This window comes from Dromiciops gliroides, chromosome 4, assembly GCF_019393635.1.
Source record: "Dromiciops gliroides isolate mDroGli1 chromosome 4, mDroGli1.pri, whole genome shotgun sequence".
NCBI lineage: Eukaryota > Metazoa > Chordata > Mammalia > Microbiotheria > Microbiotheriidae > Dromiciops > Dromiciops gliroides.
The window spans coordinates 324,188,947-324,216,151 of record NC_057864.1 but is presented as its reverse complement, the minus strand read 5'-3'; the positions used below and the strand labels follow the sequence as shown (position 1 = coordinate 324,216,151).

Here is a 27,205-nt window from a genome sequence, read left to right as displayed (position 1 = left end):
ACCAACTGTTGCTAATTCACTAATTATGGGAAAGAACTGTTGAGGCCATTTTTGCCTTCTGAAAGATTGCATGTGGGTTTTGTGTGTGTGTGTTCATGAGTGTATGTCTGTATTGTATGTCTGTGGTGTGTGTGTGTGTGTGTGTGTGTGTGTGTGTGTGCGCGCGCGCGTACTGTGAGGGGGCTCAGCTTTCCAAAAGACTAAATGGATTTAAAGGGGACCCAGCCCAAGCTCTAACTACTTCGGAAAATGGAAGGGCTGCTGTGCCCAACCTCGGGGTGCCCACATCATATATACCTTCCAGTGTAGTTTTCATTTTAAATCCATGATAAGCCAGTTGGGAGCAACATTACTGCAGGACACCAATACATAAGTAATACTCTCCGGTCATCTCTTTACTCCTCACAGCAGCACCAACAACAGAAATAGCACATTCAAGAAACAACAGGAATCAAAATGTAAATTAGGAGCCCAGAACGTAAATATGTCATATCTCATCAATCACCTTCTTGTTCTTGTGTACACTTTCTTTTAAAAAAAATCACCAATAACAAAACTCCCATAAAATTAGCTCCTAACTCATGGGAACCACAGCTTGTAAATACAAGTTGGGGCTCCTGTAATTTCTGATAATGGCCGTTCCCTCACAGTTGCTTGACAACACAGAGCAACAGGGTTGAGGATTACCCTCTGTAAAGTCCCCCTGAAGTGAATGCCAGGAGCAACATAAGGTTCTTAGTGACAAGCTGCATCCATAGGAAATCAGTAGCACAACCACCAGTCAAGCTACTCAAGGAATGAATCCTCACAGAGGAATCAGAAAAAAATGTAAATGAGGTAGAGTGACTACAAAATACAAACACAAGCAGCTTACACACACACACACACACACACACACACACACCCCTCTAAGACTTCACATTGGGCAAAGTACAGTCAACATGTATCAAGCAATTACTTTGTGCCAAGCATTCTGCTAAGCGCTGCATATACAGACAAAAGCAAAAACAGCACCTCTGCTCTCAAGGAGTTCCCATTCTAAAGAGGAGACTGTACAAACACAAATAGTGTACAAACAAGATATGTGTAATGTAAATGCGAGGTGATCTCAGAGGGAAGGCATTGAGGAGTGGCTGTATCCATCTAGGGACATTACTAGATGAGGCACCCACACCTCTGTTTTGGGGATAGAGACACTAGCATGGTGCACAGTGGATGCTAAATAAATGTTTACTAATTGACTGACTGATCAAATGTATAAAAAGGTAGGTATGAAACTGGTGAGAATAGCAGGTCCTTTGGAGAAGAAAATGGAACTCTGAACTGATTAATCAATAAACATTTATTAAGCACCTATTATGCGCTAAGAACCCCACTAAGTTCCTTAGGGATATAAAAAGAAGCAAAGCGGGGGCAGCTAGATGGCGCAGTGGTAAAGCACCGGCCCTGGATTCAGGAGTACCTGAGTTCAAATTTGGCCTCAGACACTTGACACTTGTGGGCAAGTCACTTAACCCCAATTGCCTCACCAAAAAAAAAAAGAAGCAAAGCATCATCTTGGTCCTCAAAGAGCACAATTTTGATTTCATATATGGCACTGTTAAATGAGAAAGAAAAATGAAATGTTATGAAGATAATTAGAAAGTACGTGGTAAGAGAAGATGTCTAGTAGAATAAGGAAATGGGGTGGTAGAGTGAAAAGAGCAACCACTCAGTAGTCAGGGAACTTGGGTTTAAATTCCACTCTGAGGAGTGCTACCTGCAAGACCCTGGGCAAGTCACTTAACCTCTCTAGGCCTCAGTTTTTTCATGTGTAAAGTAAAGTGGTCAGACCATATAGACTCTGAGGTAACTTCAATCTTTAGATCTATGACTCTAAATGCTGGACAATTAGTAGGGTGGGAGAAGCAAAGATTTCTCGGTTATTTTTAAAGATTGATTAGAGTAAAAGTGTTCCTATTCTATAACATTTTAATTTCAGCCCATTCCCCACTTGTCATAACGTCCATGGTATTACATCTGAATAGTTTTAAGGACTAACAGCCCCAATTTTCACTTAAATTATTAATTTCCCACAGCCTGATTTCTTAAGGGACTGGACTGATTTCTGTTATGTCCAGATCTACAGGGTCAAGGCTAGTTTGCCAACCTATTTTCAGAGCACAGTAAACTGAATGGAATATTTAAAAAAAAAATGCTTCTGAAGAAGAGGCAAAGGCCACGCTGGGCAGTGTGGAAACAGAAAGCACTAAACAAAAAGATGACATTCTCCAATTCACACTGTATAATAGGATGACACTTCAATGGGCATGAAATGAGCAAAGTAATTATCCAGTTTGGCACAGGTTAGTCCCTCTTTGGAGCACTGCCTCCAGCACTACCCACCATGTCAAAAGAAAAGGGGAAATAATGGCTGCAGGGAAATGACGCAGAATTTGAAAGAAACACATGAAAATGCAGCTCTGCCAAATTTTCTACAGAGCCAAGGCAAAGTATAAAGGAACTAAGCATGCTGACGGGAGCAGAGGAGGGGAGGCAAAGGTCTCAGGAATTAGTGACTATTTCCTTCCCTGAGGGAGGAAGCAGGAGATCTTCTCTATTTTGGAGTACAGACTTGGCATGAGCAAGATGATACAAACACTGAAGGCAGATGGAGGTCTCCTTTCACAGCTAACAATTGCCTTAGCTGATAAATGCTACAACTGGGAACTGGAACTGGATGAGTAAAATCCCTCCCAAGCTTGGAAAGTTTTCTCTGTCTTGTAGCATATTCAGTATACATGAAATTCTAAATTGGAACCAAGTGTATCAGAAACTCTGAATGACTCATTCATTCATTCACTTATTCATTCATTCATTCACAAAATATTTCCAGGGCACCTAAAAGGTACATAGTTCTGTTTGACATGGTAATAATTCTCCTTTCCTAAAGTGGCAGCAAGTGTCAATTTTGTGTTGGTGATGTCCAATAGCTTATTTTTGCAGAGTTCTCAACCCACCAATGTCTCTCCAGCTCTGTAGGTTTTTAATAGCTCTTTGCAATTCTGTCTTTTGCAGGCCTTGGACCCTTTGGAGGAGAAACTGTCAAATCAAGTTCCACCATGCAGGTGGATTTTGGGATGCAGATAAAAGCTCATGAGGGACTAGTCAGAGGCAGCAAAATATGAGTTCAATGGCTACTCAAATCATCATCTAATCCATGTCTCCAGAGATGTGGAACAAATGTATTATTAATACCGTGTCTTATGGAAGTGAATCCCTAACCAAAAACTAGTAAAGAAAATTTTCTCCAAAAGGCATAATTCATTTGCTTAAGAATTTGCCTAGCGGGGGAAATATATGCATGTTACAGGGAAGGGGGAGGAGGAGGGGAGGAGAAATATATAATAAACACACAAAACCTCAAGCAGGAAAAGTAAGGAATTGCTGTTACCCTTTCAATTCTTTTAAATATGAAAAGTCCACATTATTGTTTTTATTTATTATTTATAGAGTACAGTAAGACAACATAGTGCAATACAAACATTAAAGACAACGTCTCTGCCTGGAGGAACTTATAATCTAAGTCAAATGGAGAAAGAACCCCCTCCAGGAGACAAGGTGCCCTCTTCATATCCTAGAATGGAACATAAATAGAAGATCCCTTGGCTAGTGGGCAAGGAATGATAAATCTATTTAGAGACCTGATTAAAGCACAGGAAAACCGTTGCACTATAGGCATGTGCTGAGCATGTGCAATAAATCAGAACAATACAGAAGTGTTGTGTTTGGCTCCTCATCTTAATGCAATAGGATAAGTGGCTCAAGCCGTGTAGTGGCAAGGTAGAAGGAGCAAATGTATCAGGCCCCTGAAGTTGGAAAACTGAAAGAAGTATGGTGAGTTCAAACCATTTGGGCAGAAAGAGAAAATTAAACAAAAGTCAATGTGGTATAAGGGAAAAAATGTTGGCCTTGAAGTTTGAAAAACCTGAATTTGAGTCCCAATTTGGACACTTAGTTCAGAAAGGTTAAGTGATCCTGGGAAATCCAATAAATTCCTCTAAGCCTCAGTTTTCCTCATTTTAAAAACTAAGTATAAGACCTACCTGTCTCACAAGGTTTTTGTGTGGCAAGTACTTTATAAACCTTAAAATGATCTGTGTCCTATATACATATTATTATTATTATTACATAAAGGGCTATTAGGAGCACCTAAATGCAAATAAAAGAAAATCTGAGGAGTGAAGAAGAGAGTATAGTGTAAAGTTCTGGTGTAAAGGAAGTTAGCATGCAAGCAGCATTTATGGATAATCAAAAAAGCCAAAAACATGGGAAAAACTGGGGTGAATTATTTTATTGGCCACCATATGACAGGAATATAATTTAATGGACCTAAAGCCTTACAGTGAATCATAACTTTTGTGTCCTAATTTACTATTTTAGTCCAATGTGGCCTTAGAAAAAGGTTTCATCTTGTGTACCCAGCACCTAACTTGCACACAGTAGGGGCTTATTAAGTAGTGGCTGAAATACTTCACATCTTTGAAGAGATTCTTTACCTGAAAAGTAGAACATCAGACCCCTGGATATTGTGCCAATTAGTTCACTGACTGTATTTATGGAGATAAAATTGGACCTACTCACAAATATAATGATTGGAATGACGCCACCTGCTGGAGACTTACTGTAGAAGAGTTCCGCCCATGAAGAGAAGGTCTTTGAGGGCAAGACCAGGAGTCTTTTCTTTGGCGTCAGGAAGTGACATTTGCTAGTGGGAGGAAGAAGGAAGAGCTGGGTGCTCTGACTCACGCTCTTTCCTTTGGACTCTGGTGGAGAGTGGAGCTAGAAATGTGCTCTCCCTTTAATAGATAGGAATCTAGGCCTTTCTCTTTCTCTTTTTCAAATTCTTATTCCCCTTAATAAATGCTTAAAAGTCTAACTCTTGCTAAAGCTTATAATTTATTGGCGACCACTCATTAGATATTTTAGACAGTTTAGCTAGAATTTTAGCCCTTAACACAAAGCTGTCACAGTTTTTGAAGTACATAATATCAATTTGGTTTTTTTTGTTTTGTTTTGCTTTGTTTTTCACTTGAGACCTGGGGTTTCATTGGTGTTAGTTCCCACAGTGAGGAAACTTCTACCACTGCAACTGTACTGTACCATCAGCAACTGTACTGTTCCCATTAATACTTGACTAAAAATTAGAAGTGTTTTACTCTTGGAAGATAGTGCTCCAGAGTGAATTATGAACCTCACCAACCCTATTTCTCCTAATTCCATACTTGTTAAAAAATGGAACCTATTCTAGCCTTTTATTCAGTAGCTTTTGGGGTTTTTTTGGACAAGATACCTCAGCTCTTGGCCCTCCTGAGTACATCTGCAATCACTATTTCAAATAACATCACTTGCTCCCCCAATAGATTGTAATCTCCTTGAGAACAACTACTGTTTCATGGCACCTAGCACAATGCTTGGCACATAGTAGGTACTTAATAAATGGCTGTTAATTGACTGGTTCCTAATTCTACCTTCATACACTGCCTGCATTACTCCCTCCTTCAAGAGTCCTCATCGCTCCACTCTCTTCATCTGAATTCTACCCAGTTAAGTTCTCCCTGAGGACTGTGGCTTATAGGACTTTCTTTGAACTCCTGTAGCACTCACTTTCTGTGCCATTCATTAGGCATCTAATATTTTTACTTCTCTTTTGGTGTCATGCCCTCAATTAGATTACAAGCTCTGTGAATTTATATTTATCATTTATATTTATTTATATCCATAGTGAATACATAGCATATAGTGGGCAACTATGTAAAATAACTAATATAATTTGATTAAAATAAAAAGCATGTGGGGGATCAAATGTTAGAGCTTCTGTTTTGGCAGTACAAAGCCTGCTTTTTAAAACTAAATTGCTGGAATCACTACAGAGACTTCATTTCATCATACTTTTCCCAATCACTCTATTTCTGGTGCATCATCCAACCAATCGTAAACTTTTATTCACCAAGCAACAATATGGCCGCCTTTGCAAGCCTCAGTTAGGGGGAAGGGGGAATATCCTTAGTTGGATGTTCTCAAAGGAACCTTCAGCTGTAAAGTTTCTACAACTACGTCCCACATCAACCAAAAACAAAACCAAGCAAAACAAACAAGCGACCAAAAAAAATCCTGATGCTGATGCTTTCCAAGATAAGGGTCACCACAGCTTAAGAGTTCCTTATTTCCAGACACAGTATTTTCTTTCTTACTGCTTTCCTTATCTCTGTATCTTTGTTTTCTTTAGAAATTAATATTATTGTTATTGCTTCTAGACTGACTTAGGGAATCCTGAAAATGTAATTCTTTGTACTTAAGAGGATTTCATCCATTAATGCCATATTTCCTGAGTGATTCCTCCCTCTGTGTATGTGTGTGTATTTGTGTATCCATGTAGCTACCTCAACTATATCCATATATTCTGAACACAGTGAAATCAATTGATGAAATCAGTGTTTCATGGCTTGGTGATAATGAGAGATTTGTCTAAGAAAAAGACTAAGACTAAAAAGTACCCTGGGGGAAGAGGATCAGGATAAAGTTTAGAAAGGGCAGATGGATAGTAGACCTGGCAAGGCTGATAAGGCACAATCTTTAGGGATTTCATCAAGGAAAGTGAGTTGGAAGTGAGGGACAATGGTTAGGACAGAAAAAGAAAAAGGGGAATGTAAGAAAGTATATTCAATGTGAATCATTTAGAATTGTACATAACTCTTCTGGATCCCCACACCCTTTGATGTTGGGCCATTTATGAAAATTTTACCTTTAACAACAAAAGAAAATGTCAGATTTTATTTCTAGCCTTAAATGGGCATGGCCATGTAGGTCTCAAAACAATTACCTGTTCAAGTATGTATTTGTATCTCTATGTGTGTGTATATATGTGTGTGTGTGTGTGTGTGTTTGTGTGTATGCTTAGGGGGTATGTGGAGGGTGGTATTTATTATTGGGAAGTCACATAGGTTACTGGTGGCACATATTAATCAACTAGCAGGATCCCTCATCAGCTTTTCTATTACTTGGCCCACTTTGTGCCAATTTCCTTTCTCTTCCCCAACACCTCTTGCTTCACTGTTCTTCTTTAAGACATGGGATGGGGATTTGTCAAAGTCAATGAGCACTTTATTACAGTGAGAGTGCTCAGTAATGAACAATTCAGCAATTTAATGAGATTCTGGAGATCTGTCTCCAGCCTGTCCATCAAGTTTCACTTCTATAAAGCACCCTGACACTAATCCTCTGGCATACCCAATCTTCACCCTGGGCTGAATATTAGATTCTTCCATGGTATATTGCTTTAGTAGTATAACCTTAGCAAAAATGATGAACTTAACTACACTGGAGGCAATATAGCTGGTCTGATTTGATCTTTCTCTATTGGGTTGACTATGAGGGAATTACTTATTTACTAAGATAAAGCAAAAACAGTTTTTTATTGCCTGCTGAATGCCTAAATTGGTAAATATGTATGTGAGTCTTTTAATTCTTTCTGGAGGTCCAGGTACAAATAAATAAATTTTTATATATATATATATATATATATATATATATATATATATATATATATATATATATATATATATATATATATTCTGCCTGCAGCAGAAACCAGTTCTTAAAATTCTACATTACGGCATTAGTAACCTTTAGAGAGGCAATTATGATAACACTTAAGTGGACAGTATAGCATTTTTGTCACTCAAAAATCTGCACATTACCATCAGGATCTCTGGCAGTGCCTTTCAACAGAATTTGATCACTATACCACAAAAGGTGATAGGTAGAAACCATCTGAGGGTATTGGCCCCTGATCTCATTTCAATCAGAAACATTCAATTGCAGAAATCATCCCCAGTTTTCTTCCTAGGGAAAAATGAGTTCCTTTGGCTGACGTACCTGAAAACTTGGTTCTTCCCTGGCCAGACAATTTTTGATTTTGTAAACAATTAGGTTGAATTATGTGGATAATTGAAATCCAGAGATTTTTTTTTTAATCTCATTCTGGCCAAGAGTCCCCATTTCCTCTCTAATAAACCTTTTCTTTTAAACTAGAACTGTTAAAAAGAAAATAGTAAAAGCTGCCCAATTTGGGTTTTCTCTCTTTATATTTCCCTTGGCAAAAATGCTGACGAATAGGAAAATGGCAAAAAATGCAACAGCAAATAAAAGGCATGAAGACTTGAAGAAATAGGCAATTAAATTAGAAATGTGTATTTTGGTAAGGGCCACCCAACTTTTCTGGAAAGAGAAATTTGACATGAGAAGACTTCAGTTTGATTCAATTCAATTCAACAAGCATTTATTAAGTGACTAGTAGATTCAAAGGCACTGTGCTAGGAGTAATTAAAAAAAAAATAGAACAGTCCTTGCCTTCAAGGGATTTATAATCTCCTTGAAGAAGGGAAAGAGAGTGAAAGGACACAAGATATTCATAGATAAGTAAAAACAAAGTATATGCAATGTAATCTCTAGAGAGAGAAGGCATTAAGGGCGGGGATAGGGTGGGTAGTTCAGAAGGGATTTTTTTCCCCATTTGCTAACTTGGATTTGAATCCTGGCTCTGTCACTTACTATCTTTTTGACTATGGACAAGTCACTTACCTTCTGAGTCTCAGTGTCCTCAGCTGTAAAATGAGCAGGGATGAACTAGTTGATAGCTATGGTGCCCTCCCAGCTCTTAAACCCTATGATCCTAGGTAAATTCTTCACTATGAGCCCAATTTTCCTCATCTATAAAATGGGACAATGAAGCCCGAACGGCTGCACAGGATGGCTGGAAGGAAAGCAATGTGTAACTTTAAAATGCTATGTACACCTAAGATAAGAGTTAGTTCAGAAGTTACTCACAACTCAGAAGTCATGCCCTGTCGTATGTCTAAATGTTTTCCAAATTCTTGGGAAATATGGAAAATACAACATTTTTATAAGTAAACAAAATGGCAAAATGATAGCTGTAGGAGAGAAAAATGAGAGAGGGGTGGCAGGGAGAGGTGAGAACAAAGGGGAAAAAAGAGACAGAAAGGGGTCAGTTAAGATGACAGGACCTTAGGCAATAATCAGTGAAGGAATGAAATTGGAAGTTTTAGCTTCCACAAGAATAGACAAACTTCACTAAAGGGTCTTTCAGACATGGTCCAAATAATTCCCCACTGGAAACTATATTTTTGCAATGCATAAAAGGCTCCTTCAGAATTTTGAACTTGAGGTCCCAAAACCCTGTCACTATTTTATAAAAGCCAAAGCAATACACTTTTCTCACATTTAAATTATTTTCACCATATAATAATTAATGTTACTACCCCCTAGCATTTGAAGTCAGATATATTTGGTTACTGGAAGGCCCCAAGGAAATCTCATCTGTGACTTTAAATGTGAGTTGAGAACCCAGTACCTCAAGATCAAGTCTTTTGCAATCACCTGACAAGTCAAGAGAACACTCAGTCTAAAAATTTACCTGAGATAAAAGGGTTCACATTCTTTCTTGACCCCTTAGCCTTTAATCATTTACTACCTCCACAATCCCAGGATTCAAGCTAAGAGAGCATGTCAAGGTTTTCTACCACACATTCTGCTGATGAGGAAACTTCCTTACCTGCCAGATTTGCTCTTCACTTAGGGATGTCAGCTGGTCACTCTTCAGGACCTCTTGAAGCAGGCAATAGGGAAGTGTTAGAACTTCTTCAGGGTGACTCTTCAGGAGTTCAGAGAGGTGTTTCACTAAAAAATCGATCACTGCCTTCTCCAGCAAAGTGAGATTAAAGAGGTCAGCAAGTCTGTACAGATCCAAGTAATTAAAGCTATTTAATTCCTAAGTGAATAAAAAAAAAAAAAGCCTTTTCAGAAATGATGCAGAACCTAACTCGAAGGTCAAAGGATATTCAGATCAAATCAGCAGGGACTATGTGACATGTACTACAAAAATCCTGCACACCATTTTTCATTTGGAAACTCTCTCCATTAGAATGCTTTAGGCAAGTGTCTATGTTCTTGGATGACAATTTCTGCCATTTTGCCTACCTTAAAAATAAGAACTTCAAACACTTGGTTAGGAAGAATGAAAGTAGTTTCTAGTTTAGTGATCCAATTGAAATGCTATTTGCAATTTTCTAAAAATGCTTCTTAGTAAAAAGAAATAGTCATCTTTTTACACTCACCATATCCTATACCCGAAGGATCCAATTTTTCTCTTACAGTTAACATGAGGGATGCAGAATCAGAAGACATACACATCAGAAGACAGATTGACACCTGAAACTTTTTTTTCCCAAAACTCCACATTGAATTAATAATGAATCATCAAGATTTGGTGAAATTAACACATTACTTTTTATGTTTGTACAGTTACAGGCTTTTGGGCAAATTTTATGGAATTACCTAACAGTCATTTATCTCCACCAAGTTTATGCCTCATCTATTCAAATAGAAGAAAGTGATTCTATTTTTTAAAATGCTCTGGGAACAACAGATTTTCCAGTTTCATTCAGTAGCTTGTTGTAGTACCTAATCGCCCTTATGGTGTGACAGGTTTTCTTGTCCAATTAAATTCTCCTGAACGTGTGTGTGTGTGTGTGTGTGTGTGTGTATGTATGTGTGTGTTTTGTCTTCTGCACGGATGGGTGGTTTGCACTTTGATTACCTTTACTGTATCTCATGACGAGCCTAGGCTATATTTCCCTCACCCAAAGTGAACGTGTGTTATGTTAAGGGCTAAAATTCTAGCTAAACTGTCTAAACTATCTAATGAGTGGTCACCAATAAATTATAAGCTTTAGCAAGAGTTAGACTTTTAAGCATTTATTAAGGAGAATAAGAATTTGGTAAAGAGAGAAGAAAAGGCCTAGATTCCTATCTATTAAAGGGAAAGCACATTTCTAGCTCCCTTCTCCACCAGTGTCCCCAGGAAAATAAGCGAGGCAGAGCACCCGGCTCCCCCTTCCTCCTCCCACCAGCAAAACGTCACTTCCTGACGCCAAAGAAAAGACTCCTGGTCTTGCCCTCAAAGACCTTCACTTCATGGCGAAGCTTTTCTATAGTAAGTCTCCAGTAGGTGGCGTCATTCCAATCATTACACTACACCATCAAAAGCCATTGCTTCCCCTCTATGTATATAATGCAAATAAGGCAGACCATGTTTATCAATGTTTAGATGCTCGAAATGAACTTAGTTTTCCAGTACCTCTACTGAATATTGCTGTACTCTTGTGCCCACACTAGTCTATTTCATGTTCCCTGAGTGACAACACTGACATTCCATCTCCCACAGCCAAGTCCCTGCAAGGCTATATCCCATGGAATGTTCCCCTTTTACATTTCTACCTCTTAGAATCCATAACTCCCTTCAAGGCTGATTTTAAGGGCCACCTCCTATAAGAGGCTTCTACTGATTCCAGAACTCGTTAGTATATTTTCCTCAGCCCCCAACCCCAGTTGAAATTTTTATATATTTCTTATTCACTTATTTATGTACTTGTTGTTTTCTCCAGTAGAATGCAAGCTTGTTCAAGACAGAGGCTATATCATTTATATCTTTTATCTCCAGTGCCTAAAATATGGTACTTAATCAATGCTTGTTGAAGAGCAATCCTCAACAGATACGTGGTGAAAAGATAAGAACAAATAGTTCTCAAAAAGAAGTGCAAACTCTTAGCTATATGGAAGATTATTCTAAATCACCAATAAGAAAGGGCATATCAAAACAAAGAACGAGAAATTACAAGGATGTCTGTCAATTGCAGAATGGCTAAACAAAGTGTGGTGTATGATTGTGATGGAATACTACTGTTATAAGAAATGATGAGCTTGTTGATTTTAGAAAAACACAGATAAACTTGCATGAAATAATGAAGAACAAAATGAGCAAAATCAACATTGTATATGGTAACAGCAATATTGTCTTAAGGACAATTTTGAGCAACTAAAAGTCATTTTGACTATTATTAATACCCAAATTAACTACAAAGGACATATGCATCCAGAGAAAGAACTAATAAATAGAAATATGAATAAAATGATTTTATATATATATACATGTGCACACACACATATACACATATATTTGTGTTTAACAGTAGCCATCTCTAGAGTGCAGGGTGGAGGAAGTAAAAAATGTACATGATAACTTTATTATATATTTAAAAGTAATAGCAAGTTGTAAATAACAGATTTGTAGTTTCATGTGCAATCATCTTTAATACTATGTTATGGAAGTGCTTTTTTATTCCTTATATTAAAAATATTTGTTTTTTAAAGTCTGAGATTTTACTTCATGCCCTGCAAATTGGCAAAGAAAATAATATGCAAATAGTCAATGTTGAAGGGATTTGTGGAAAGTCAAGAGCAGACTTTCTTTTGGTGGAGCTATGGTGTGCCCACATCAAAGAAAGCACTGTGCTCTGTGAGCAAAGCAGAAGCAAAGTAGCACAAAGGAAACATGAGATGCACAAATCTAGAGACATTTCCATTCCAAATGTTCAAATGGACTATTTGTGCCCAAGCTGTGGTAGAGCCTTCCAAGCTCCTACTACACTGAACAGTCATAGCAGAACACAGCATATCACTGGTCCCCTTTGAGTATGAAGGACCAACAACAACAATGTAAGCCTGGGGGCGGCTAGGTGGCACAGTGGATAAAGCACCGGCCCTGAATTCAGGAGGATCTGAGTTCAAATCCGACCTCAGATACTTGACACTTACTAGCTCTGTGACCTTGGGAAAGTCACTTAACCCTCATTGCTCTGGAAAAAAAAAAGAAGGAAGAAGGAAAAAGAAGAAAGTTGTTTAAATATTGGTTGTGATAAAAACATGTCTATGAAATATAAAAATTAGGACTGAGAAAAAATTTAGGGAAGATCTCAGAGTAACTTATCTCTCAATCCCATCATCAGGTTCACTTGATTATGTCATAGTTTAGGTCCTTTTTTTTTTAGTAAGAGATGACACTTCTTTACAGGAGCCAAGACAGATGGCTTCAGGAACGAGCTATAAGAATCTTCTGCAGAATGTTGCTAAAAATCCCTATTTGCCCATGCTTTCAAATGAGAACCAGCTCTTATCTGTAAAAATATAAGTTGGGCTGGTACGCTAAGTTCCTTCCCCACTTAACAATTCTATGATTCTCCTGTGGTCTTATTTTATATCAATCTGTCCAAAGATTGTGGTCTCACATTTACTGCTTCTATCAAAGGGGTGTTGAAATTCTTATCACCAGGGATCAGGTCCTCAGAGAAATATCTGAACTGGCCTCCCAAATATGATTTTCTGGAATATGAATAGCATGCTTAAAAAATCAGGCAGGTAAAGAACCAGATCATCTGGGTTAGTAAGTTACTCCTTGCATGTAAGTTGCTGCAGAACTGCTTTAACTCTTTCAGGTCCCTAGTGTACCATTAAGTAGACTGGTCCTTCATCTACCCCATAGAACCCTAGAGGTCTGAGAGTGTTAGTGCTTACTAAATGTGCCAAGCTTATACTCAAAGAGTAGCTTACTTATTTGATGAGCAAAGTAAATGAAGAAAAGGTACTGCATTCTAGCAGAGGGGAAGGAACCCTATATATGGAGGTGACTTTGGATCCTAGGGCCCATCTCCACAGAGATCCAGTACCCCTTCCACTGCACCATACCTCCTACCTAATATTTCTATTACCTATTGTATGGGGCCTTTATGAGGAAAGTTGTCTGTAAACTTTCATACACTATATTCAGGTGAGTGATTATAATGATGTTTAACACTTAATTAAATTATAAGAGAGGAGAATTAGGGAAGAAGGGGATGGTTTTTTAATTCTTTCAGTGTTTTCATCATGATAAACCACATAATGTTTGCCACAAGAGGAGGAATAAAATGCCCACATTTCAATTCAATTAAACCATCAAACATTTTATTTTTTAATACCTATTACATTCAAGACACTGTACTAGGTATTAGGGATACATAAATAAACTTGGTCTCAATTAGTGTGAATAATGAATTCACCACTGAAGTGGTCACAAGTATTCAAATTTTCAATATTCAAAATTGTAATTATATAAAATATGGCAATTAGTTTCAGCCCAATGGAAATATGCAGTACAAATTCAAATAAGGTGACTCCTTGGAGTCGTTTTCGCACTAATAAGGACCTATCAGACTAACAAGGAAATGTGTGACAGGGAGAAAGGAATGATCAACAAAATGCTGTATAAAAATTTGAAGAGGGATGGAAGAATCAATTTTAGCTTAGAGGATCAAATGATCAGATGATAGTTTTAGAGTCAAGGAGGATCTAGTAGTCACATCTAGATTTTATACATTCATTAATCCTCATTTTACAGATAAGTAAATTGAGGCCAAGACAGGTGAAATGCCTTGTTCAAGTTCACACTAGTAGTAAATAGCAAAGTCAAGATTCAACCTCAGATCTTTGGATTCTAAATTAACTGCTCTATCCAGGACACCCCACTGCCTTGAGGAAGGTTTGATGGAGAAAATGGAACCTAATCATCGTTCAGAAGGGGACATTTTCACCAGGCATAGAGAAGGAGGAAGCAGTGTGTAGTCAAGCAGTATTAAAACAACAAATGCCACAGATGACTACAGATGAAAGTGCTTGCCTAAAGAAATACCTGGGAGCAAGGTTGAAGTGAATTGCAGTTCAGCATCCCCACCTATACCAAAAAGAAGTCTTTGTGATAAAGAAAGAAAAGACCTAATGCATTAAAAGGCAGGGAATAACAAATACTAGCTATTATCAACACAAGACTAGGAATGCCAATTGAAAGTGGATATTAGCCTTTGGCTCCTAGAAATGAAGCTCTAAATGTGGAATTCAGGAAATGTCAATGAAGAAGGTGGTCCTTCTGGATGCAAGACACCTTTTAACTACATTGTCTGGTATGCTTAGCACTCCACTCAGAATGGATAAGGCTAAGGGATGGATGGCCACTTCCAAAGCTGCAGGAATCTGAACTATGCACTGTCTATCTTGGTTTATCACTTAACGAAGTAGGATTTAAAAAGCAAATCATAAGCCACTGCTTCTTTCAAAGTCATGGCCTGACAGTCTGTGATGACATTATCCAGGTAGGTCTGCCTCACTCCTAAATATTATTATTCTCATTTTATAGAGAGGTTAGGTGACATGCCCATGATCACATAGTAAGTGTCAGAGCACAGATCCACATGAAAGAGCCTGTGTTCCAGAAAATGGCTTGACATTCTGGCCCAATATTAAAACAGAAATTTCTATACAATTGGTTGAAGATACTAGCAGACACCCCAGAGTGCTACAGTTTTACTATCATAAAGGATGCATTACAGTCCACAGGGAGTCACTTTTTCAATCCAATAGGCAGTCATTTATTTCCTCCATCAACTGAGAACTTGGAGCTATATGGGTCTGATGATACCTTTTTTTAAAGGTGAATTTTGACCTAAATATGAGAGAGTCTCATGCACCTCCCTTATGTTCTCAACCTTCCAAACTCAGATAGTAGTTTCCAATGAAGATTACAGCTCAGCAGTAAGAGCTGAGCCCTTTGGGTAAAAGTGAAAGAGAATTTTCCTAGAAATTCCATTTCTATCATATGTCTCCACTCAGTACCAAACTTTCATTTTTTTTTTTCAGAATTATTGTGCACACTTCTTGTTACTCAGGAAACATTTAAAAAGTGTATTGATTTTGCTTTTGGTTTTAGCGTTACTTGGCTTCATTCTTCTTCTTCTACCACCGGAACACATGCCTTATTTGTTTCTTAGTGTGGATGACAAGTAGAAGAACCACAAAATGTGTCCTCCGTGTCTCACTAACTAGACAAATTTTCCATGTTCAGGAGTTTTTTAGTCCTACTCATTCTTCAACTTTAGCTTCTCTTTTGTGTCTTTTCTTTCCTTCATAAAGTCAATAAAGGTGTTGGCATTTTTAAGAACATGCTTTAGAGAAAATAAAATAAGTTGTAAATAGATGAGATTCAGTCCTAATTTAAGTAACTTTGCCAGGTAGATTTTCTGATGGCTACAGATCTATCAATAGGACCAAGGAATGAAGGCAGGAGAGGTCAGGGAACAGGGACCGATTAGAGTGGGCTGTTGTCCCTTTATCGTCATAATTGTCTGCCACAATAGGAAGTTGACATACTATGTGCCAAGCACTGTGGTAGGTGTTAAGGATACAAAAAAGAGGAAAAAGATAGTCCCTGCCCTCAAGAAGCTTGCAATCTAATGGGAGAGACAACATGCAAACAAATATATATAGTGTAAGCTATAAAAAGAAGAAATAATTGAGAGGAAAGGCTTCCACACTTATACAACTGGTGGAGGCAGAACAAGGAAACAGTAGTACTCAGAGACATCTCCCTGAAGAATTGCTCAGCTTATTCTCTCTACTGGGCTAACATCTCATTCACAATTAACAGCCACCTAAACAGACTAGTAATTTGGTGCACTAAAACTATTGTCTATAACTTATCCTGAAAATCTACCTAAAAGACAGCCTACATTTTCTATAGGCAATCTAGATCAATCTCCTTCTGTTTACTTAGGGTCTCATCTCACCGTCCATTTGTAGCATCTGTCCAAGATAGACAGATGTTTCCATGTATTTTAGAATAAGACAAAGAAACAAATTCTGATCATATTTAGTTTAGTTTACTTAGTTTCTTTAGTTCAATTAAGTTTAACTTACAAGGGGATTAGGAATAAGGATAGAGACGAAATTATTTTACCTAATCAGTTAACTGCAAAGTCAAAATTAGTTAAAAGTAATGCTATGAGATACAGTGCTTAAGAACTACACAATAGGTAAAGTTTTCATTTAGTTTCAACTTATAAAATGTGTCTATGCAGTTGTGTAGGAATATATACATAAACATATACATATCTATATATGTGTATATATACATGTACATATACATACATGTACACATACATACTAATGAATTAAGTTCACTATACCTTCTCAGGCTAACATAAGGGCAAAAAAAATATGATTTCCTTTTTTTTTTTTTGAGACCATAGATCAACACTGTGCCCAGCATATAATTATTTAATAAATTTTCTATCTTTTTAGCTAGATGAATTACATATTTTTCTAAGGAATAAGATATATAGTTCATTATTCTCCTTATGATGTAGCACCCATTATAATAATGGCTAGCATTTATATAGTGCTTTCAGGTTTACAAAATGCTTTATTTGATTTTTACAACACTTGTAAATTGGGTACTAGTCACATCTCAGTTTTACAAAGGAGTAAATTGGGGCAGAGAAAGATTAAGGGACTTGTCCAGGACCACACAAGTGTCTGAGGTAGGAAGTGTCAGGTCTTGCTGACTCCAAGTCCAGAAATCCTTCCACTAGTTTACCTGGTGCTTTGTTATAAATGACTACATTTTACACAAGGTCACTGAGAGAGTGTCTTCACTTAGTCCTCTCCCAAAATGCTAATATGAAATCCGCCTAAGTACCAGCTCCTGTGGCTACAAGCATACTTACCATCCACTGACATATGCAAATTATGATTTGGTGCCCTATTAATTCTAATTGGGTCTCAGTGAAATATACTAGGTCACTACAGAGTTACCTGCCAAGAACAATGATGTAGCCACTCCTATGGGATACCTATGTTCCAGTAAGAACTGACAGGCATGCCCTCAAACTCCCATTGCTCATATTATAAAATCCTCAGATATCTTGATATGAAATAAAATTTTTCTTGGGAAATTTGAGAATCAGGCAAAGAAAAAAAATCCTGATGATACTTACTATTAATTCACATTTACTTAGTTACTTTAGTTTACTTAAGTTAAACCTATAATAGGATAGGAATAAGGACAAAAATAACAAAATCATTTTATCTGCTCACTAATTGTAAAGTCAAAGTAATTTAGTTAAGACCTCCACAACAGAGGGAAGTCTTCATTTAGTTGCAACTTAGAAAAAAAACAGGCCTCCAAGACATGCTTGCTTCATTCTTGGCTCCATTACCCAATTCTGTCATATGCCACCTCCTACACAGAAAGCAGCCTTACTCTCACGAGGTCATTCTCCCCCAACTTCCAGCCCCCCTTTATGTATTGTCTTCCCCTGTTAGAATATAAGCCTCTTGAGGGAAGGGACTGTGGTTTTTGGTTGTACTTGTATCCCCTGCATTTTGCACATATTATTAAGCATAAATGCTTAATAAATGTTTTATCTAACTTTCTATCAAATAGGCCTACAGACCTGATATTTGAAAGGATCAAAATGACATTTTCTAAAAGGGTTCTCAGTTCCCCCAAGACTTCATTATTCATCTCTTTACATTTGTCCCTGATTATGGATCTGTTTACATATGTCCTACTTCTATTCTTTGGATAAAAACACTGGTGTTCCATCTCCTTCACTAGACTGTAAGCTCACAAAGGTATAAGATTCTTATCTTCTACTTAATCAGTGGCTTCCCACAGTGCCCATCTTAGGGCTCTGCATGTAAGGGCACTCGGTAAATACTGCTGACTTGATCAGGTGAGAATGAAAGGGGAAAAGGGACATTAAATGTTTGAAGCAAATTTCTTTTTTTTCCCAACAAATATCACTCAGCAGCCAAAAGCAAAGTAAAAATTTCACGTAAAATAATTTGTTTCTTTCGCATGCTCCTCATTTGTGAACATGTCTTATCCTTCTGATTGGATTGTGGACTGCTCAGGGGCAGAAACTGTTGTTTTTCACCTTTGTATGCTATGCATCTGGTAGTGAGCCTTACACATAGTGGGTACTTAGTAAATGTTGACTTCAATTGAATAAATGTTTACCCAAAAAATCATTCATTCTATTAGTGCTTAAAAATACTTCACCAAAGGCAGGCAAGGACATAGGTAACAGACGGATGTATTTTAAGAACCATGCATGCATTGCTACTTACAGTATACTCCCAGTTCCTATTCTCTGTATTATAAATAGCAGAAAAGGCACAATGAAAACTAAAGGGGGAAAACTGGCATTTCTTTATGACCTTATTTGAAAGATAAACTCCTTGGGGAAATACAATTTATTCAGATTATCAAGACCCTGCTGTGCAAATCTACAGTCTGGGAGCACACTACAGAGATCAAAAAATATTTACTTTATTCTGTTGGGTATAAAAGCTTTTAATGAATGCATAATTAAGACAAAAAAAAAAGTGTATACAGCTTTAGAAATTCCACTGCTGAGCCAAGCCATTAATATCCAAGGCATCATACCCAGTTGCGACTCCACCTGCTTCCTATTTGGATTACAACATAGTTATAAATCAAGGTATTATGTGACTACCCAACCAGGCACCATAGAAAAGGATTGTGTGGCACGACTTCCCTCTTGTCTCAGAAAAATTCAAACAGACAATAAAGAAGCTAAAAAAAGTGCAAATAAATGATGGTAAAGGGCTGGAATTCTGAAGTCCGCTGAAACAAATGAAATTATCTCCTAAAAAGCAGCAAATTATTTATATTATGCAAGGAAAGAAATCTGATAATTTTCCTCTTAGTTTAGTAGTTATAAAAGATATAATGGTTCTGGGCTAATATCATAAACACTAGATGCGAATTAAGAGGAGAATGAGCAATTTGCATATCTAAATTGGCAAAAGAAGCCCTATGACATGCAATGACATGATACACGTGATACGTACAATTGGACATTTTTCACAGGTATACCTCTGTAACCATGTATGTACGAGATGACTGTGTGGAAAACTATACAACACTGTATATTAATACATTTGTATAAATATGTATATGGTGCAACTTGATTAAACTAATATAAAATATTAGCAGTGACTCGCAAAATCTAAAATGAAAAATACAGCATGTTCTCGTTCTTTGGAGCCTTTGAAGGCATTTAAATACATTTGTGTTTTATAACAGAAGGTTTCTACAATTAGGTTACTGGTGCATTTTCATAATCAATTGTATGCATAATATCTGAGGATCATGAATAATTTTAAATATGTTTTGGTTGCAAGGTCTCCTGAAATCTATAAATCCAATAGGCAATAAGCACACACAGCCCACCATCAACTAATATTATCAGTATGATACACTAGGCTCTATATAATACTAAATGCTGTTCAAAATTAGCTTTAATATGATGCCTCACAGTAGACATTTACAATCTGATTATGGAAAACAAATATGAGATAGAAATGCATTGTTATTTTTTAATTGAAAAATCACCTTTATGGTATTTTTAAAGTATTTTAAAAATCTAATTTCAAGAACTATAGAGTTTTTACAAGGCCATAGCAAATAAAAACATCTTAAAACTACAAAAATAGTGGGAGAATATTGAAATGATCAGCATAATTAATTTGCTTCCATAATTCTAATTCACATACAGCAAGTAGTTGATTTTTGAAAACATGCCTAACTTGGTTGTACTTTCATTAGTTTCTATGCATTCTTATAATGTGTATTATAGATATAGATCTATATACATATACATATATGTACATTCATAACTAAACAATACACTATATATAACTTTTATGTAAGTTATCTAAAGGGCACTGGATTAGAATCTTTGACCTACAACTTAATGCCCATGTTACACTGGTTAAATGACTTTGACTTCTCAGGAATCTAGTTTCCCTAATTGTAAAATGAAGAAGTTGGACTCAGTGACCTCTAAAATGTCTTTGAGATCTAAATCTATGATCTTATCATTCTTTGATCTACTATATCTGTTCCAATCAGTATCCAAACTAATAGTGGAATTCGTTCCTGATCTGGATTGTTTTTCCATTTGGAATGTTAAGTGTTAAGAGAAATCAAATAAGAAAGCATTTTTTAAGAACCTACTATGTGTCAGACACTGTGCTAAGAGCTGCAGATGCAAAGAAAGGCAAAATACAGTCCCTGTGCTCATGGAGCTCAATGTCTAATAGGGAAGACAACAAATATGTGTTTGTGTCTGTGTGTGTATATATGTGCATGTATCTGTGTGTACATATGCATCTCTGTATATATATACATGCATACGTTGTTATTTAGTCTTGTCCTTCTTTTTATGACCCCATGGCCCATACTATAAATGAGGTTATCTTTACAAAGATTTACCATTTCCTTCAGAGTGATTTACCATTTCCTTCTCCAGTGGATTAAGGAAAACAGAAGTTAAGAGACTTGCCCATGATCACACAGCTACTAAGTATCTTAGGCCATATTTGAATTTAGGTCTTCCTGATTCCAGGCCCAAAGCTCTATCCACTGAGCCACCTAGCTGCCTCCTAGACAAAAAGAGATAAAGTATCATGCCCAAAGTCACCATACAACTAGTGAGTGAGAGAGAGAGAGAGAGAGAGAGAGAGAGAGAGAGAGAGAGAGAGAGAGAAAGAGAGAAAGAGAGAAAGAAAGAGAGAGAATGTGCGTGTAATACAATAAATTAGAAATAAAATGAAGGATGGTTAAGTGAAAATACACAGGCAGGAGATAGAGTATTATGTGAGAGGAATAGCAAGAAGCACATTGACATTATCTCTTTCTTTTTTTTTTTGTGGGGCAGTGGGGGTTAAGTGACTTGCCCAGGGTCACACAGCTAGTAAGTGTCAAGTGTCTGAGTCTGGATTTGAACTCAGGTCCTCCTGAATCCAGGACCGGTGCTTTATCCACTGCGCCATCTAGCTGCCCCCTTCATTATATCTCAAAGTCCATGGAAGAGAATAAGGTCTAAGAACACTGGAAAGGTAAGAAGATAAAAGCCAAGCAGAAGATTTTATATTTGGTTCTAGAGGCAATAGGGATCCACTGGAGTTTCTTGAATTGAGGGATGACATGGTCAGATTGGTACCGTAGGCAGATCAATTTGACAGGCGTAAATGAGAAATACCCAAGTTTGATATCTAACAAAAACAAAGGCTACCAAAATTATTTCAATAACAAGAAAATAAAGAAAGACAATTTTGTTTCTGTGTTATTTCACCTCAAAAGTTTATTTCTGATTTTTAACAAGCAGGTATTTGGGTGAAAGAGGGTAGATGTTGAGATAGCAGCTACTGTAACCTTCACCCAGGATGTATATTCTTACTGTAGGATGAGTGGGTTATGTCAGTCTTTAAAGGTACTGTGGTCAGGGTACCTGGCTCTGAGCTAATGATGCATATAAATGACCTTTTTCAACTCCTGTGGAATCTGCTACCCTGCTATCCAGGAAGAAATGCAGAGTTCAGCTGTTCTACTACAGGGCATTTTTGTTCCAGTTCAGATTGCACTAGGTGACCCATAAAGGCCTTTGTAACCTAGAGATTCTGGGACTCATAACACAGTTATGAGAGATTTCTCTATCCATTAGTGTATGGTCTACTTACCAGAACCATATGAAGAATAATTGTTTGGTACAACTTTAAGCCAATCAGTGCATTTTTTAAAAACATAAAGAAAACTGCTTAACTGAAACACCCATCATAAATAATGGGACAAGAAATGTCACTCCAGCTAGTGGCCAGTCTGGAAATCATAGGCTGCTCCAAAAAGAGTGAGATTTTGTGCTTGGTTTGGGTAAAAGTTCAAGGCCAAGGGAACAGGCCCTTTCTCCATTTTCAGAACTGGCTTTAAGTTAATCCGCATACACTTATGCATGTCAATTTGGAGGTGCCTTTCTTATAAACACAAGGGAGAAATTAGTTTTAAAATTAGTATATTTGTTTGATTTACACATTTCTCCAAAAGTTAACCAGAAATTAATACAAACTTAACACAGAATTCAGCCAATTTTCAATATGTGCTACTCTTATGAGGAAAAATATAAAAATGTCATGTGGTATCAAAGCAGCATAACTAAAGGGTCAAGGATCAGTGATCAAAACCTCGTCTCACCAATAAGGACAAGAGAAATATTCCTTAACACTGAGAAAAATGCTGTTCCTAAGACCAGTAACCAATCCCCATCATCTAGAAGTGAATAATCATCTTTGCTATGTTCTTTTTGACAGCCATCAATAGAAATAAGAATATTATATAAATTTGTCATTTTTCTCTGGGAGAGAGGTGGGAAAATTTCATGTCAGGGTAAAGGCAGTTTTTACTTCCTAAGGTTAATGAGGAGTCAAGTACAATGCCATGATTTCTTCCATTTCCTCTTCTGACTTAACACAAATCCTATCCTCAAGAGGGAGGAAGAATGCTCCATGAGAAGATGAGGAAAACTAAAAGGAACAAATCACTTCCATTATTTACTCCCTCCTGTGCTTCAATCTGCCAATCAATAAGTATTTATTATATGCCATCATGTGCCAGGCATTGGGCTACACACTGTGGACAGAAAGGAAAGTAAAAGACAGTGCCTCCTCTCACCGAGCTCACACACTAACAGCCATGTACAAGTAAGAGCAGCTAGGTGGCCCAGTGGTTAGAGTGCTGGGTCTGGAGTCAGGAAGACTCATCTTCCTAAGGACAAATCTGGCCTGAGACACTTAGTAACTGTGTAACCCTGGACAAGTCACTTAACCTTGTTTGCCTCAGTTTCCTCATATGTAAAACGGGTTGGAGAAGGAAATGGCAAACCACTGCAATATCTGTGACAAGAAAACCCCAAATAGGCACATGAATAGTTGGACATGACTGAAAAATGACTGAACTGAATGTAAGAACAAGATATATACAGGCTAAACTTGAAATAATCAAAATGGGGAAGGCACAAGCATCAAGGGAGATTGGAGAAGGCTTCCTGGAGAAGGTAAGGGGGTGGTGTTTGTTGTTCTTTCAGTTTTGTTTGTTTCTATTTGCCAGGACTTGAAGGAATTCAGGAAATCCACAAAGCACAGGTGAGGTAGGCATGCAAGAGAGACAATAAAAATACACAGTCCAGAGACAGAGTGTCTTATGTGAGGTACAACAAGGAGGCCAGTGTCACCGTATCACAGAGTACACAGGGGTGAGTAAAATGGAAGAATGGAAGGATGGGGGGTGGGAAGGAGGAGGTCAAGAAAGGCTTTGAAGGTCAATTGGAGTATTTCATATTAGATCCTGGAGGTGATAGGAGCCAATAGAATAGAGAGGTAAGATAGTCAAAGTTGTATTTTAGGAAGCTCAATTTGACAACTGAATAGAGCATGGACTAGGGTGAAGAGATGCTTGAGACAGAGAGTCTAGAATGTTACTGTAGTAGTGCAGACGTAAGGTGCTCAAGCACCAGTGGTGGTAGCCGTATAGGAGACATATCAAAAAAAGCAAAATTGACCAGCCTTGGCAACAGGTTGGATATGGGACAATGGGGATGCAAGACAGTGGCAAGTCTAGGATGATATATAGGTAGCAAACCTTGGTGATGTGGAAGATCAGGTTACCCTTGTCAGTGAAGGGGAAGTTGGAGAGAGGGTAGGATTAGGGGGAAAGATAATAAGTTCAGCTACCAACATGTTGAGTTTAAGATATTTATAGTACATCTAGTTTAGGATATCTAATAGGCAAGTGGAGAAACAAGGATGAAGTTAAGGAGAGAGGTTAAAGCTAGATAAGTGACCTTTAGATCATCAGAATAGAGATGACAATTGCCATAGGAGCTTATAAGATTCCCAAATGAAAGAGTATAGTGGGAGAAAAGAAAGGGGCCCAAGCCTTGAAGATCTAGCAAAGGAGACTGAGTAGTGGTCAGAAAGGTAGGAGGAAAAATGGGAGAAGGCAGTGTGATGAAGACAGAGGTAGAGAGAAGAACATCATGGAAAGGATGGTATATCAAGAGAGTTCAAGAAGGATGAGGATTGAGAAAATAGTATTAGGGTAGGTGATTACAACTGGTAACTTTGGAGAAGGAAGTTTAAGGAGTCATGCTGTAAAAAATTAAAAAGAGAGTGAGAGAAAAGAAATGGAGTCATTTATTGTAGATGGCCTTCTCAAGTTTAGTCACAAAAGAGAGGAGAGGGGCAGCTAGGTGGCACAGTGGATAAAGCACCAGCCTTGGATTCAGGAGTACCTGAGTTCAAATCCAGCCTAAGACATTTGACACTTACTAGCTGTGTGACTCTGGGCAAGTAAATTAATCCCCACTGCCCTGCAAAAAAAGAGAGAGAGAGAGAGAGGAGAGATATGGACAACAACTAGTAGGGACAGATGGATCTATTGAGGGATCTTTGAAAATAAGAGAGACATGGTTCAGTTTGTAGGAAGTAGGGAAGCAGTCAATATAGAGATAGATTGAAGAAAAGTGAGAGTGGGAATGAGGAAGGGGGCAATGTGTTAAAGAAGATGAGATGGAATGGGATCATCCCATGTAGAAGCATTTACCTTATCAAGGAGAAGGGCCAACTCTTCATATTAGATTATGAAGCCAGAGATAGTGGCAGACAGGGTAACGTGAGAAAAGGAGGGGAGAAGAGGGAACTCTCATTAAATAACCTCATCATTTTTAGTGAAATATGAGGCAAGGTTCTCAGCTGAGAGAACAAGGATGGAAGAAATAGGGGAAGTTTGAGGAATGATGAAAAAGTTTGGAAAAGTAACTCTAGTAATTGAGATAGTCAATTAGGAAAGTGTAAAGGAATTGTCTTGCTACAGTGGGGGCCCAGTTGAGATTATCTAACAAAAATTTGTAGTGGATGCAGTCAGTATGATTTTGTCATTTTCTCCAGCTTCATTCAGTAGCAGCTAAGTAGGAAGGAAGGCAGAAGATGATGTGAGTAAAACAAGGCTGAGGCTTGGCAGGTCAAGGTTTGGAATAAAGGGACAAGAAACTGAATTAAAGAGAACAGTATAGAATTTAACTAGTTTGGGGAAGCTAGGTGGCACAGTGGATAAAGCACTGGCCCTGGATTCGGGAGGACCTGAGTTCAAATCCAGCCTCAGACACTTGACACTTACTAGTTGTGTGACCCTGGGCAAGTCGCTTAACCCCAATTGCCTCACCAAAAAAAAAAAAAAAAAATTGACCCAGTTCATTAATGGGTCAAGATGGAAAGGGGAGAAGAGTATGTCCAGAATAGGGATGATGGTATGGGAAATAACTAAGATATCATGGGTTTAGAGATCACAGTGAAAGTGAAGAACAGGATTTAGGATTACAAGGCAGAGAAAGAGGTAGAATGACAATAGGCAACAACCAGATAAGGGAATTTCAGAGTTCATGAATCTGGAAGTACTTTATTGATGCATGATGGTGAGATTGTGAATATGGCCTTTTGTATGGCTGGGGTGGGGCAAAGGAGTAGGTCACGTGAAATGAGTAAATTAAGAAACTGTGAAGTTAGAGTCTTTGAGGGATCATCAGTATGCTGAAATAAGCTTTAATAGAATGAGGACAAAAGTTGGGAAAGAAAGGTTGTGATCAAGGAACTAAGCTTATTGAAGAAAGAAGGGGAGTGGGGCAGCTAGATGGCGCAGTGGTTAAAGCACCGGCCCTGAATTCAGGAGTACCTGAGTTCAAATCTGGCCTCAGACACTTGATACTTACTAGCTGTGTGACCCTGGGCAAGTCACTTAACCCCCATTGCCTGCAAAAAAAACAAAAAAAAAAACAAGAAAGAAGGGGAGTGTCCTGAAGGTAGGTAGAGGGCAGATTTTAGATAAGGATCTGGTAAACCTCAGAGGAGCAGAGTTTACCCACTGATGGGAGCAGAGGTTGAGCTGGGAAGTGGCAATGGGAAGAAAAGAGTATTCCAACTCTACTACCTCAACCAGTGAGTTGGGGGAAATGAGTGAAAGTACAACCAGAGCTGAAAAGGGAGGCCAGTGAGGCTCTGTCACCAGAATGGAGTGGGTCTCACTGACAGACAGTAGAGAGAAGTGGAAAAGAAAATCATTTAAGATGGAAATAAGTTTTATTTTGTTTTAGTTGTTGTTGTTTTAACTAAGGAGCAAATGTTCTAGAGAATGTAGTAGAAAGGGTGGGTAGATGGAGAGTTGAACATGGGGAAGAGGAGGTTGGGTAGAGGGGAATGGAATAAGAGAGTGGGCTGTGAGAAATAGAGAAGTTTGAATAATGATAGATGGGAATTCAAAATCACTAAGATTAGAAGGGCATGGCCAGATGGGAGTTTATTAATCATTAAAAATGAGTTAAGATGGATTCTCAGCATGATTCAGCCTTGAGGTAGTATCCTCCCAGGGTATTAGGCAGCTCAAGTGATGGGACCAGAAGGAGCCAACAGAATAACACTTTTCTCCTTTCTCTGCAGGCAGGGGCAGGAAGGAGATAGGCAGATGATGTAATGGTGTCTCCCCGCACCCTGTAAGCAAAAAGGAATACTTGCAAGTGGGAAGAGA

General features: G+C 37.9%; 1 protein-coding gene across 4 annotated transcripts in view; it reads right to left on the bottom strand.

Moving 5' to 3' along the window:
* KLHL32 (kelch like family member 32) overlaps positions 1-27,205 on the bottom strand; it is a 219,111-nt gene that overhangs the window by 83,050 nt on the left and 108,856 nt on the right. For 2 of the 4 annotated variants that reach the window (XM_043964176.1, XM_043964178.1), the window contains exon 5: positions 9,614-9,829. In XM_043964176.1, coding sequence (XP_043820111.1) covers positions 9,614-9,829 — 216 coding nt within the window. Of the gene's footprint in view, positions 1-9,613; positions 9,830-27,205 lie in introns of those variants that run through there. The other 2 variants (XM_043964179.1, XM_043964177.1) reach the window with 2 other exon arrangements.